Source organism: Stegostoma tigrinum, chromosome 27 (genome assembly GCF_030684315.1).
Source record: "Stegostoma tigrinum isolate sSteTig4 chromosome 27, sSteTig4.hap1, whole genome shotgun sequence".
Classification (NCBI taxonomy): domain Eukaryota; kingdom Metazoa; phylum Chordata; class Chondrichthyes; order Orectolobiformes; family Stegostomatidae; genus Stegostoma; species Stegostoma tigrinum.
In genome coordinates this window covers 37,659,316-37,674,196 of record NC_081380.1, presented here as the reverse complement: position 1 = coordinate 37,674,196, position 14,881 = coordinate 37,659,316, and the positions used below count along the sequence as shown (strand labels likewise).

The 14,881-nt window shown below is 40.0% G+C and overlaps 1 protein-coding gene across 8 annotated transcripts in view; it reads left to right on the top strand.

The window, feature by feature from the left end:
* Positions 1-14,881, top strand: part of LOC125464525 (kinase suppressor of Ras 1-like) — a 173,682-nt gene that overhangs the window by 111,711 nt on the left and 47,090 nt on the right. For all 8 annotated transcript variants that reach the window (XR_007250029.2, XM_048556988.2, XM_048556993.2 and 5 more), the window contains exon 3: positions 12,722-12,869. Coding sequence is in view for 7 of the 8 variants with exons in the window: in XM_048556988.2 (XP_048412945.1) it covers positions 12,722-12,869 (148 nt within the window). In the remaining variant the exon portion in view is untranslated. The remainder of the gene's footprint in view (positions 1-12,721; positions 12,870-14,881) is intronic.

Genomic DNA, 14,881 nt, shown 5'->3' with positions numbered 1-14,881 from the left:
TGGTCTGAACTGGACTAATTGTTCTCAGAATTTTAGATCCTCAAAAAAGAGGAGCTGAAATTTCTTGAAGACCACCTTTATAAAAAAGAAAGGGGGATTCACAATGACCACTGATATCTGGGTGGTGGCTGAAAAATTTGAGAAACCCTGCATTTGTTGCTTCAGCCATTTAATTGTTTGTGGAATGTTTGATCCCTTGTTAATTCATGTCCACTTCATCTTAATTTCTGGTATTAAGAATATAAAATAGATTGTGTCAACTATTTACTTTGTTCTTGAGTAGCAATAATTTTGTTTGTTTTAAAATCGTGGAATTATGAAACTTTTAAAAAATGTCTTCCCTGGTGCAGTCCTCTCTCACTCACTCTCTCACTCTCTCGCTCTCACTCTCTCGCTCTCACTCTCTCGCTCTCACTCTCTCGCTCTCACTCTCTCGCTCTCACTCTCTCGCTCTCACTCTCTCGCTCTCACTCTCTCGCTCTCACTCTCTCGCTCTCACTCTCTCGCTCTCACTCTCTCGCTCTCACTCTCTCGCTCTCACTCTCTCGCTCTCACTCTCTCGCTCTCACTCTCTCACTCTCTCGCTCTCACTCTCTCGCTCTCACTCTCTCGCTCTCACTCTCTCGCTCTCACTCTCTCGCTCTCACTCTCTCGCTCTCACGCTCTCGCTCTCACGCTCTCGCTCTCACGCTCTCGCTCTCACGCTCTCGCTCTCTCAGTCTCTCTCTCAGTCTCTCTCTCTCAGTCTCTCTCTCTCAGTCTCTCTCTCTCAGTCTCTCTCTCACACCCTCTCTCACACCCTCTCTCACACCCTCTCTCACACCCTCTCTCACACCCTCTCTCACACCCTCTCTCACACCCTCTCTCACACTCTCTCTCACACTCTCTCTCACACTCTCTCTCACACTCTCTCTCACACTCTCTCAGTCCAGCAACAAATGTACTGTCAAGCAAGACATGCTGGACTGCACTTCGGAGTGAGAGTACTATCTGATTCTTCAGTCAGGTGACACTGCCACTTGCTGCAGTCTGAATTGCAGGCTGAGAGTAAACCCAACAAGATCTGGAACATGCTGGTTTGAGTGACTTAATTGTGTTTTAAGCAATTTTTTTATTCAATGGGCCATCTGCCACTTCATCTTGGACCAGCTTTGGCTACTTCTTGGATATGTGCTGGCAACTATAGTGCCAAATGGTTTACTGAAAATTGCACAATGGTTATACTGCTGTATGTCAAAAATTGTTGCTTTTTACCTGTAATTTGATGCTTGAGGCAAGAGATGTAATATCGATTGTGCAAAAAAGGAATCAGGTACAGCACATCCAGTTGTGGAATATGCTGTGCCAGAGTAATATGCCTCCTGCATAATCTCAATGAAACATCTGTTATTTCATTACAGTGACGCTACTTCACAAATAAAGCATTTTTCTGGTATATGAATGTCGTTGGCAATTAAACTGTTTCTCAGCATGTTTGAGCTGTCACACTTCGTATTTTTTTTCCCTCCATTTATCAATGGTTGACACACAGTGTACTTGTAGCTGGCAGGGACTTCAATACAAATCGTTAGCCAAAAGCACGCAGGTACTCTTGAAATGTTTAATCTTAGCACCTGTATTTCTGATGATGGAAGTCATCTTACATTTTCAACACCTATTTTGGTTAGCGAGGAGATAAGCAAAAATGAAGAATCAAGGATAGTTTATTCTTTCGCCGCCTTCTTGCAGTATTATGGTGCATCTGCTGTTCTTTGGTGCTGCTGTGCGCAATGTGGCTTGGATCAGGGATTAAGCAGAACCAGCATCTTCCTCTCTTGTGCGAAACGAATACAGGCAATTTCTACTTGTTCTCTTTGGGTCTGGTTATGCACAATTATTAAATTGGGTTTTTTTTAAAATCAATTACGGTCAGGTTTATTTTAATGAAGCTGCGGCTTACTGTTCTGTGTTTTTCAATATAATAAAATTAAACTTTCCAGGCAGTTCCGTAGGTAGCTGCTCTGTTCTGTTTTCACTGTCACAGCAGTTAAGTCAAGGACTTGCCTGACCCATTACCACTTCCTGTTTTCTTTTCGATGCTTCAAGCAGATGGTGTTCTCACATAATAGAAATTGAAATTTGAAACAAAAAAATCAGTTAATGACACTGAGGGGTGCGTCAGATGGGGAACAACTAAAATCTTTTGTGAATGTTGCATCAGACGCTGGCTTTATGTCTAAGTAATCATATTAAAGCCAAGCTCGAAGGGATCATGTTGAGTGATTTACTTTTAAGCTGCTACATATGCATAGCATGGTTGTGTAAGCTAAGAAAGCCTCTTTGTTTTCTACTGACTTACTTTCAATTGTCGTGTGTCACGGGGACACGGCAGCAGGTCTCGGAGTCTGTCTGAGCCCCTTAAACCAAGCTTGCCATTCCCATGTAATTTTAATCTCTTGATTATTTGCTTTTCTGCAGCCTGTATGCGCTCTAATCTTAGATCTCAATCACTTAAGTTAATAATATTGTTAGCATTGACATTTTAACAGAGCTACATGCTTCAAGTGTTGCATTTAGCATTTGTATGAAGAGTAAGTTTCCCATTTGTTAACATTCTATTTTTTCCTTGACAGCTGAGCCTGAGTTGCAGCCTCACTAACAATTACTTTACAGCATGTTTGATTTCTATTTTCTGTGTTTCTATCTTTAAGCTTAAGAATGGCAGAAAAATGAAGTATCCTGTTTCCACCACCTCAGAAAGAAGCCATGTCCATTTTGTGATCTGAATGCCTGAACTATTTGACAACATTTAAATATTGCAACATTTCTCCTTGTGCTAGATCAATTCTAAGTTTATTATTATGTTGTTTGGGCATAAGATAATCATCATGAATACTTCACACTATATTACCAGGCAAGTAGTCAAGGTGTCTGCATGATTATTAAATATTTTTGTCGTTTTTTTTGTCCCAAATGATTACTTGAACCAACAAAATATATAATAAGCCAGGCAAAAGTTTATTTAAATGTTGACTTTTGAGTTCATCTTCAATGGATTTAGGAACCTTTTACTATGTTCACAATGCAGAATTGGTGCAAGTTGTTACTTGTTGTCTAAATTGAAATTCTTAAAATTTCCCGAAATTATACATTGAGGAACTAAGCCCAGTATCTTACAGGATTTTGCTGAAGGAATATAGCTTCTCTTGTTACATTTCTAGAAATATCATCTGACTGTTCAACAACTACACAGGATAATGTCTATTGACTACTATACACAGATCTTGTATGTAATGCACTGTTGCATTTTACAGGAATGAAAATTGTTCAGATGAACTTAAGCTTTTGGCACAACTCCTGATGAAGAGGTGCCAATGTATGTTTGTAAAGCTAATAATACTTTGTTCCAGATTTGAAATAATGCAGTTTGATCATCCAGTCTTGATGTGCACTATGCATGAATTTTGATGTTGGAAAACGTTACTGTAGAATACAGAAGCATGGTACACCAATGTGAACTTTGCTAATTTATTTAAATGAATTGATGCAAAACTTTCTTGGCTTTATCTGTCCGTGGAATTTTTGGGGGTTTCTTTTGGCAGCTTTTTCTTTGTTTTGTGCATGTTTACTGGGTCCAGTGGGCAACCTGTCCTAGTGCTGCATAATTATAGTACTAACTATAAGCAGCATTAACTGTTACTGGTACAGTGCAGCAATTGTCTTATAGTTATTTGTATTTTACAGTGAAGTATCTAAGTTATTTTACTTGATCAATTTCTATATTTCAGTATTTCAAATGTATTTAATACATACAGAACTTGTAACATGAGCATGCATGTGCTTCCATACACCAAAATGTAGAGCAGAAAAGCAGTAAAAATGAAAAGATGTGTTTTACATGGACGCCATAATCTAATGTAGGGTGTACAGCTCAAAAGCCACCCATGCCAGGGTTTATGCTCCAATTAAGCCCCTCATATTTTTTCTCATCTAAATCCACCAACGTAACCCTCAATTCCCTTCTTCCTCATATGCTTCCCTAACTTCAACTTAAATACTCTAAACAGTTTGTTTCTGCCACTTCCTACGGTCATGGGTTTTGTATAACCACCTTTTACATAAAGAAATTTCTTCTGAATTTTTTTTAGTTGATTTCTTGGCATTGGTCTTTTTATTGATAAGCACTTATTGTGCTCTTCTGCTTAATGGGAACCATTCTGTGTTTGCTATGTCAAAAACAATATTAATTTTTAAAGACCCAGATCAAGACACCGAACAGACCTAGCCTGTCAAACCTTTCCTAATATGTTTTCTGTAGCATTCCTGCAAATGTTCTGTGCACCCCCTCCATTGCATGTCAAATATTAGTAATTTGGTATATCTGAAACATCATTCTGCTCTCTTTAAATTGTTGCCCTGAGATCATGGAAATACATGCTGCATAAGCAAATTTTCTAATGTTGTTGACTAAACAAACTGCAGGAGTTGTAAAATCAAAGTCTGGACACTGTCAGTTGTAAGTGTTGTAAATTTTGAAGAACTGGCTTACAAATTTAGTTTTTAAAACTTCTTTGGAGGCATGATTTTATGTTGTGTGCCTCACTGTGTTGTATCATTGCATCAATTAAATTGTAATTTTTTTCATTATAAAGCAAATTTATTTTCTTTTTTATCAATATCCTTTTTAATGTACTAATTTCAAGGAGCCTCTCATTTCACTTAAGAATATAATTTTTACATTACCACTTCTTTATGTTAGCTCCCTTCTCTTCACTGGACCTTGCTATAGGTACTCCTAAGACTGTGTTTTTAACCCACTACTGTATCTTAGATCTGGTTAATTTTTATCCATATTATTATCCATCATATGGTAATGATTCAACTGGCTACCACCATATATCCTCTGGTTTAATGTGAATTTGGAAGACCAGTAACAGTTGTGAAATGCGACAGTGACACTGAGTTCAAGATCTCGAGGCTTGAGTTTGTGGTGTTCAGTAGACAGGAAAGCATAGCCATGTGTGTAAAAGTGCGAGATATCTGAAAAAGCAGCCCAGGTTGTTACTAATTATTGTCTTCCTAGGGTGATACAAGTGCTTGTGGTTGCATAAGAAGAAGAATCTCTGTATTTTAAGTGCAGTTTGTCTTTTTTTTGTAAGTTTGAAGTTTGAATTCATGTGTAACTTGCTGGTTCTGTTTGCATTGAAATAAAAGTGTAAATGTGGAATATTGTTTGGCAGTTTCTTCTTTTTGAGTGCTATTTGGTTGTTTGGTTTAGGGTTTTTCTGGAGCCATTACACTTTGTTTTTTAACATTTACTGTTATGTTCAACAAGCTGGAAGGCTATGGCTAATAATTGAATAAAATAGACTACATTGTTATGATCCTGGACCAGATTGGCAAACTTTTTGTTGTCATATCTGACAGCATCACCAAATTATATTATGATCTGGAAGGGTCATTAATTTTTATATTTAAATTAGTTAAAAGTTGAGATCCAGGGGAATTATTGAAGGAATAAAGCCATATCTAACATGAAGTGTGTATTTCTTCTTCCCTCTGTCCTCTCGCTCCCGTGCTCTCTCTCTGGTAACTGCTCTCTGTACCACCCCACCTCGTAAACTATCCTAGTACACCTTTTTTTTACAATTGCAGTAAGCCTTGTGCTCTTATAGGGTAGGATTGAATGTTGACACCTCGCAAAACTGGCTGAATGTTACATTTTACAGAATACAGCTAGATCAGTACAAAAATAGGACATAGAGGGTTTCATAACAACATTTATCTTCTTGATGGATAGATAGACCAAGAAATCAGTTTTGTTAGGATTGATAAGGGCTTTAACTCCATCCCTAGTTTTCATGAACGAATGATTTAAAATTTCCCCCTCTGTACTTTCACTTGTTTCCCCTCCGTTAAGGGAGAATTCATAGATTGTCTGCTGATCAAAATACAGTTTTAGTTTTATTTTCGTTCTTCTCCTCCATTTCTAATGTAGAATTGTCTCTAAACTTGCATCCTTGAAATCTGTCTGGCTTTACACCTCCCTATTGCTGTTCCACTTTTAAGGCATTTATAACTGACTGCTGAGATTATGTATCCAAGTGAGGTAATCTTATTTTTTTGTGCATCAGCTGGTTGAGCCGCCATTTGCTTTGCTGTAACATTTGAAACATAAGTCTTTTGTTGTATAATGTCATTTTCAAATCTGGAGAGTATAATGATTGGGGGTTTAGAGTAGAGCTGCCAGACAGGTATTGAAAGGAAGTGTCATGCAGTCCAATCTTTGACAGAGATTGGAGAAGATTTAGCCCAAGCTTTTACAGCTCGGGAGGGTGTGGCATTGGAATGAATTGAGCAGATCCTGGCTGCCTTTCCATGGGAAGGATGTTGTTAAACTTGAGGGTGCAGAAAAACATTTACAAGTATTTGCCGGGATCAACGCGTTTGAGCTATGGGGAGAGGCTGAATAAACTGGTGCTTTTTCCCTGGAGCATCTAAGGCTGAGTTGTGACCTTAAAGGTTTATACAATCATGATGGTCAGGGATAGGGTAAATAGCCAAGGCCTTTTCTTCTAGGGTGGGGGATTCCAAAACTGGATGGTGTAGGTTTAAGAGATAGTAGGAACTGCAGATGCTGGAGAATCTGAGATAAGGTGTAGAGCTGGATGAACACAGCAAGCCAAGCAGCATCAGAGGAGCAGGAAAGCTGATGCTCTGGGCCCAGACCCTTCTTCAGAAAGGTCTAGTCCTGGAGCGTCAGCTTTCCTGCTCCTGTGATGCTGCTTGGCTTGCTGCGTTCGTCCAGCTCTGCACCTTGGTATAGGTTTAAGGTGAGAGGGGAAAAATTTAAAAAGGACCTGAGGGGTAATATTTTCATGCAGATGGTGGTGTGTGTATGGAATGTGTTGCCAGAGGAAATGATAGAGGCTGGTACACTAACAACATTTAAAAGGCATATGAATAGGAAGGGTATAGAAGAATAAAGGCCAAATGGGACTAGATCAGATTGCAATGTCTGGCTGTCGTGAAAACGTTGGCCTGAAGGTTCTGTTTCTGTGCTGTATGACCCTGAGATCAGTTGAGGAGGTGCAAAGTTAAATGGAACATTTTTGAGGTTCAGGCAGATTGAAGTTTTGGGGTGCACAAAGAAGTCTTTTGCTTTGAATTGATCTTGGAGTTGGTAATATTGTCAAGGCTATATTTGTGGCCTAGCTTTAGTTCCTAAAGAAGATAATTTGTGATGGGCCTTCTTGAGCTGTTACAGTTTTTGTCAGATCACTCCATTAGCTGACTGAATGTTGCAACCAAGGATTTGTGGGAAGATTTGGAGTGGCTCAAGACTGCCTCGTGTGGCCTGGGATGATGGTGAACACTGAAGTAATTTGTCAAAGCTTGTCTGGCCTCTTGGTCAGTCCTTGGTGCTGGGCTGCATACAGTAACATTAAGAAGAATGCTGGGAGTCTGAAGCAAAAACATAAATTGCTAGAGAAACTTAGCAGGTTTGGATACGTCTGTGAAGAGACAAACAGAATTAACACTTTAGGTCCAGTTATTGGTTGGCTCATTGAGCTGACTGGTTTTCATGGAAACGTTTTGTCTCCCTTCCAGGTGACATCGTCAGTACTGTGTAGCTTCTGTTGAATCCCTGTTTTTCTGTCCTGCTCTGAATTTATATGGTTGGGTCTGTCATGGTGGGAAGTCTTGATTCCGGTTTTGTACCACACGACATGTAGATGGGGCCTATTTCAACATGTTTGTTAATTGCATCAGTGGTTGAAAACCAGGCCATCAGGAATTCTCGTGCCTGTCTTTGTCCTAGTACTGTAGCTTTGTCCCAGTCAAATTGATGTCCTTCTATGTCGAGATAACGTGGTGTGAAGCTGGATGAACACAGTGGGCAGAGCAGGAAAGTTGACGTTTCGGGTCGAGACCCTTCTTCAGAAAAAAAATGTTGAAGTGTATTGAAACGAGGGAGAGTTGGTCATGCAGTTTTGCTGCGAGAAACACTACTTAGGACAGACGGGCAGGAAACTCGCCACCAGGATGCATGAACATGAACTTGCAGCAAAACGGCAGAACCAACTCTCCCTTGTTTCAATGCATCCCAACATAGAAGGACATCAATTTGACTGGAACAAAGCTACATTACTAGGACAAGCAAGACAAAGACAAATGCAAGAATTCCTGGAGTCCTGGTTTTCAACCACCAATGCATTTAACAAACGTGTTGAAATAGACCCCATCTACATGTCATATAGGACAAAACTGGAAATGTGACAGAGTGGGACAGAAAAACAGCACTTCAACAAAGGCTACACGGCACTGCGTGAAAACCATCTTCAGTTCTGAAGGGGGTAACTGGACCTGAAATGTTGTTCTGCTTTCTCCAATGTTGCGAGACAAGCAGACTTTCTCCAGCAGTTTGATCTTTAACTCGTCATGATCTTTAACTCGTCATTGTCTACAGGAATAGTGCCAGACGACTGGAGGATAGCAAATGTGTTTCCCCTGTTCAAGAAGGGGAGTAGAGACAACCCTGGTAATTGTAGACCAGTGAGCCTTACCTCAGTTGTTATTAGTGTTGGAAAAGGTTATAAGGGATAGGATTTATAATCCTCTAGAAAAGAATAAATTGATTAGGGATAGTCAGCATGGTTTTGTGAAGGGAAGGTCGTGCCTCACAAACCTTATTGAGTTCTTTGAGAAGGTGACCAAACAGGTAGATGAGAGTAAACCGGTTGATGTGGTGTATATGGATTTCAGCAAGGCTTTTGATAAGGTTCCCCACAGTAGGCTATCGTACAAAATGCGGAGGAATGAGATTGTGGGAGATATAGCAGTTTGGATCAGAAATTGGCTTGCTGAAAGAAGACAGAGGGTGGTAGTTGATGGGAAATGTTCATCCTGGAGACCAGTTACTAGTGGTGTACCGCAAGGGTCGGTGTTGGGTCCACTGCTGTTTGTCATTTATAAAAATGACCTGGATGAGGGCGTAGAAGGATGGGTTAGTAAATTTGCAGACAATACTAAGGTCGGTGGAGTTGTGGATAGTGACGAAGGATGCTGTAGGTTGCAGAGAGACATAAATAAGCTGCAGAGCTGGGCTGAGAGGTGGCAAATGGAGTTTAATGCAGACAAGTGTGAGGTGATGCACTTTGGTAGGAGTAACTGGAAGGCAAAGTACTGGGCTAATGGTAAGATTGTTAGTAGTGTAGATGAGCAGAGAGATCTCGGTGTCCATGTACACAGATCATTGAAAGTTGCCACCCAGGTTGACAGGACTGTTAAGAAGGCATACAGTGTTTTAGCTTTTATTAATAGAGGGATCGAGTTCCGGAACCAAGAGGTTATGCTGCAGCTGTACAAAACTCTGGTGCAGCCGCACTTGGCGTATTGTGTACAGTTCTGGTCACTGCATTATAAGAAGGATGTGGAAGCTTTGGAAAGGGTGCAGAGGAGATTTACTAGGATGTTGCCTGGTATGGAGGGAAGGTCTTACGAGGAAAGGCTGAGGGACTTGAGGCTGTTTTCATTAGAGAGAAGAAGGTCGAGAGGAGACTTAATTGAAAGATATAAAATAATCAGAGGGTTAGATAGGGTGAATAGGGAGGTCCTTTTTCCTAGGATGGTGACGGTGAGCACGAGGGGGCATAGCTTTAAATTTGAGGGGTGAAAGATATAGGACAGATTTCAGAGGTAGTTTCTTTACTCAGAGAGTAGTAAGAGAGTGGAATGCTTTGCCTGCAACGGTAGTAGATTCGCCAACTTTAGGATCATTTAAGTTGTCATTAGACAAGCATATGGACGTACATGGAATAGTGTAGGTTAGATGGGCTTGAGAACGGTATGACAGGTCGGCACAACATTGAGGGCTGAAGGGCCTGTACTGTGCTGTAATGTTCTATGTTTCTGCATTTGTTTTAGTACTGAGAGAATTCACCATTTTGTTGAAAAACATTTCAATTCCCCTGATATGCAGAGCAACTAGTCAAGAGCAATGCTAATTCTGTAATCTGAGATAATGGGAACTGCAGGTGCTGGAGAATTCCAAGATAATAAAATGTGAGGCTGGATGAACACAGCAGGCCAAGCAGCATCTCAGGAGCACAAAAGCTGACGTTTCGGGCCTAGACCCGTCATCAGAGATGAAGGGCCTAGGCCCGAAACGTCAGCCTTTGTGCTCCTGAGATGCTGCTTGGCCTGCTGTGTTCATCCAGCCTCACATTTTATTATCTTCTAATTCTGTAATCTCATTGCTTGTGCTTGTGGTATGAACAGATGACAAAAGCTTTAGTAATTTTCAGCAGTTATGAGGCCACATTGAAAATGTTATTCCCATTTAGATTTTGGGTTTTATTGCTGGAGCAGGAATAATACTTCTGTTATGCATGGAATTGACTTGTGCTTTGTAGAAGTTAACAAATGTAATGTGGCCAATTTCCACACATTGTGATGTACAAAGTGGGCTGTGTATTTTGTTACAACCATGAACCAGACTCAAAATTTAAGTTATGATCTACGTAGGTACCTGGGACCATTTTTAAAAGCAAAAATACGTGTCAGATCTAGGGGACTTTTAACAAAATAAAACTACAAGATTGCATTGATTTGAACAAACAACAACAAACTTTGCAACACATCACTAGAACATGGACATAATTGACAGAATATCGAAAACCTTATACTATAAAGCCCAGAATTAACATATGGTAAATGTGGGTGACATCATTGGAACGTGCATATCTAATAACAGACATGTTCAAGACACATCCCATATTTCTCAGCAATTCTCACAGATATTAATGACTGATCATCAAATCTCAATACTTCATTAAGGATTTTAATTCTTCACTTTCGCTGATCGGATCTTAAAACTTTCTCATGTGCTGCTCCATCATGAACTGTCACAATGATTGCTGCTATCCTTTTCTGGGTCTATACTGTCCTGAGCACTGAACTCTGGAAACAGCAGTCCGGTACACATTTTACAAGCACAACTCCAGTCTTTGGCTGAAGGCTAGCTGCCCTGAGCCAGAACTACCTCCTGGGCCTTAAAATTGTTTCAGAGATAGTAGGGACTGCCGATGCTAGAGGATCTGAGACAACAAGATGTAGAGCTGGGTGAACACAGCAGGCCAAGCAGCATCCGAGGAGCAGAAAGGCTGACGTTTCAGGCCTATTTCTGAAGAAGGGTCTAGGCCCGAAACGTCAGCCTTCCTGCTCCTCTGATGCTATTTGGCCTGCTGTGTTCATCCAGCTCTACACCTTATTACCTCTGGGCCATTCCATGATTTTGCTGTGTTACCTCAAGCAAATACCACTTGTGTGCTTTTCAATCTCCTGCTCTTAGCTGGACTGAAAGTTAAAGGTCGATTTTGGCTTCTTCTGAATCCCCACAGCTCCCAAGAGGTTGTTCTTTTGTCCATCTTTCTCTGGCACTCTCTCGTGCTCTGTCTTTCTCCACATTTGTCTCATGTCCTATCTCCTTTTTGAATCCATACTCAGAGACCCTGAAGCCACCCTGAGTAACATACTGAAAATCTTGTAACAAGCCCAGCCTCACTAAATATGTCTCTGTTTCTAGGCAGAATTGCACAACTTTACTATTTTGGAACAACTATTTGTAACAGTACTTGTGGAATTGAGTGCTTCCTATGTTCTGTTCTCACAGAATACTGGTCTGTAGCATGAAGAATGCTTTATTTAAAAACTGAATCATCACAGTGTGCATACTCAAATCGAGGAATGAGCCTCACACAGTGAAGGAACGTTTTGAAAGAACAGTCCAATGTCAGTAGACTATGTTGGTAATTAAAGTTGCTGTCTGTGGATTGTCAATTTACACCCCCAGAGGTGGGGAGAATGGGTTCTTTCACTTTAATCAGTCCTTGGGGAGCAGAAGTGTAGCGTCCGTTGACTCGGCAGAATCAAGGAGATGATCCTGAGATCTACTTTGTCTTAATCACACACACAAGGCAGGCCATACCAGTTCTGAGAAACCAGGAAAACCTGCAGAATTTATCTAAAACCTATGCATGGACATTGAGATGTTTGGTATGTGGAAATATTAGATTCAACTACTTGCAAGCAATCTTTACATGCCTTTATAAGGGTTCATTATAATTGTAACTGTATTATCTGCTGCATTTTATAGCTCCCAAAATCTTTTGCACCAGCATAAGCCTTAACAACAGTGGGCTGCAAAATGCCTGTTAGCTGGTGGATCACGTAGAATGAGGTCACTGAACAGTTTTCTTTCTCTAGACTGCTGTCACTTTTAGATTGTTCACTTCATCTGGTGTTTAGCAGTACTGCTCCTGACCCTGAAATGTTAGGTTTCATGTTGCAGTTTGACATGGAAATCTACTTCCTGCAATCCCCTCCTTTTAAACATCTGTAATAAGCCATGTGATTCAAATGAATTACTGCATTTTTCAGCCTTGGCGCATGTATCAATGCGGTAGCTGGTTTCAAAGCTCTTTATTGCTTTATTGATTACAGTTTGATTTGGCTGTTTTGACCATTTCCTACATGGGGAAAACTGATCTAAATATCTGAGATAATTATTGCTGTTTATTGGTCAATGATTTAAGGTACAAATATTCCAATGCTGTGTCACATTTGAACAATTTAACATGAGAGAGACAGCATAAATGCAGATGATTCCCATTAAGTGCTACTGTCATATAAATTGAAATACTGTGAGTTCCATTTTTAATGTTTGCATTGTTGTCTTCAGGAAGTTCCAGGTGATTTAACGCTAGACATTTTGTTGAACATGTCCGATACAAAGGTCTGTGAAGCCATGAAGAGGTATGGAGCCAACCGTGAGGAATGCTGTCGGCTAAATGCTGCCCTCTCCTGCTTAAGAAACATAAATGATTCAGGTGATTGTTCCTGTCTAGTTCTTACAATGATGTAGTTGGTGTAGTCTGAGAGCTTTTCATAATACCTTAAACTTTGGGAGGTTACTGAATACCATTTGTTTATGGATGGGTTACATAAAAATGAGTAATGCATGTTCCGAGGTTCTCCTCATTTTAAGATTCCAAATTAATTTTTTAAGGTTCTGAATGTATTTTATTTAAAATTAAAGAATATATTTTATTGTTGCTGTGACTTCTGATACTGTTGGAAGTAGCTTACTAATTTTCCCAGGTAAATACTCATGGTGGTACTTTATGCCAGAAAACTAAAGGTGCTACAAGTCACGGCCGTGATTTTTACTATGACTGAGAGTATCTCAGCTCTGGTGCAACACTTCGAATAGGTTGGGAATTCCAAACTCGGCATTTCCCATTTCCATGGTGGGTGGGCCAGCCATAGTTGGTGTGCGCATGGTATTTGGAGGCAGCTGTCTACTTAAATGTCCAGTTTCCACCTCTGAAAATGGATTTTAAAATGTCGATTTTTGTGGAGCCAACTTGACAAGACAAGTAGTGTTATATGCCAAAATGTTCTTTTTTGAATGAGTGATTTTTCCCAATAGAGTATAGTTTGTCATATAAAAATTCAAGAAATAGTTTTTTTAATAAAACACTGTGTACATAAGAACAAGTCAGTGCTCGGTGAATTGATATTGTAGGTGAGGAGGGAAAAGTGGCAAGTGGGAGTACTTTGTCTTAATTTTTAAATATAATTTATGTTATTAGTATAGGTGCTGGAACATAGCAATTTAAACACTTTTCACTTCTTTTTTGGAAAAATACAAGTGACAATAAATTACTATTCTATCATATAAAGGCCCATAGAGTTGGGACGAGGGCATTAGGTTGCATGAGTTGAAATGATTTAAAGTATGGAGGTGAAGGCTGGGAGGAAAGAACTTGTTTTTAAAAAAAAAAAAATTCCCCTTTTGGAGGGGTAAAATAAATCTTTGGAGCAAGTCAGGAATGTGAAGGTATGCTCTCCAGTTGTTTGGATGAGTGCAGCTCCAACAACGTTCAAACCACGATGTTCCTCAGCCTGTTTGATTTGCAGCAGAAGCATTCACCCCCTCCACGAACACATAGTAGGAACATTGTGTATCATGTATAAGAGGCACTGCAGAAATTCACTAAGCTTCCTTAGCACCTTCCAAACTTCCAATCGCTACTGTCTTAGAAGGGCAAGGGTAGTGAATACACTGGAACACACCACTTGCATGTTCCCCTTCAAGCTGCTCACCATCCTGACTTGAAATGGTATCACCATTTCTTCAGTGGCTCTGAATCAAGATACCTTGCAGAAAACATTGTTTCCCTACACCGAATGGACTGCAGTGGCTTACGAAGGCAGCTCATGATAACCTTCTCAAGGCAACTAGGATGGGCACTTCATGCTGGTCCAGCTAGAGAGGTCCAGAATATCTTTAAAAGCTGCTGGTTTAGCTAGCAGTTATGCAATGACCAATTTTTGCAATAACAAATTTATCACAAGGTCCTGGTCCAGGTTGCTTTTGGCTTGCTGCCACTGGCAAGTTCTGGTCTATGATTGTTGGATTTGTCTGTAATTCCGAAAACACTAGTGCTGACATTTCCTATTTGATTTAATTGCATACTGGTGGACTAGATTGCAAGTTTTTGGAAGGCCTCTACTGCTGTATGTTTGCTCTACTTTGATGGAAAATTGGCACCGCAAGGGGAAGGATGGGAGATTCCGCATATTTTGTGTAAAATATTTTGCAGAGTTGGCTACTTCACAAAAAATAAGAATTTTTTTGACAAACTAGCATCGGTTGAATTATTTGATACACCTTTTATGAGTCCAACTCAGAACTTGCAATTGAACAACTAAAATTGTTGTGCCCTATTTGAGTACTGTATTCAGATTAAATTACTTAAAATATTCCAACTTCATAGATTTTAACTCCAGTGAGGAATCTGTATCCTTTTTTTTAATCTGCTTGAGTAGATCTGAA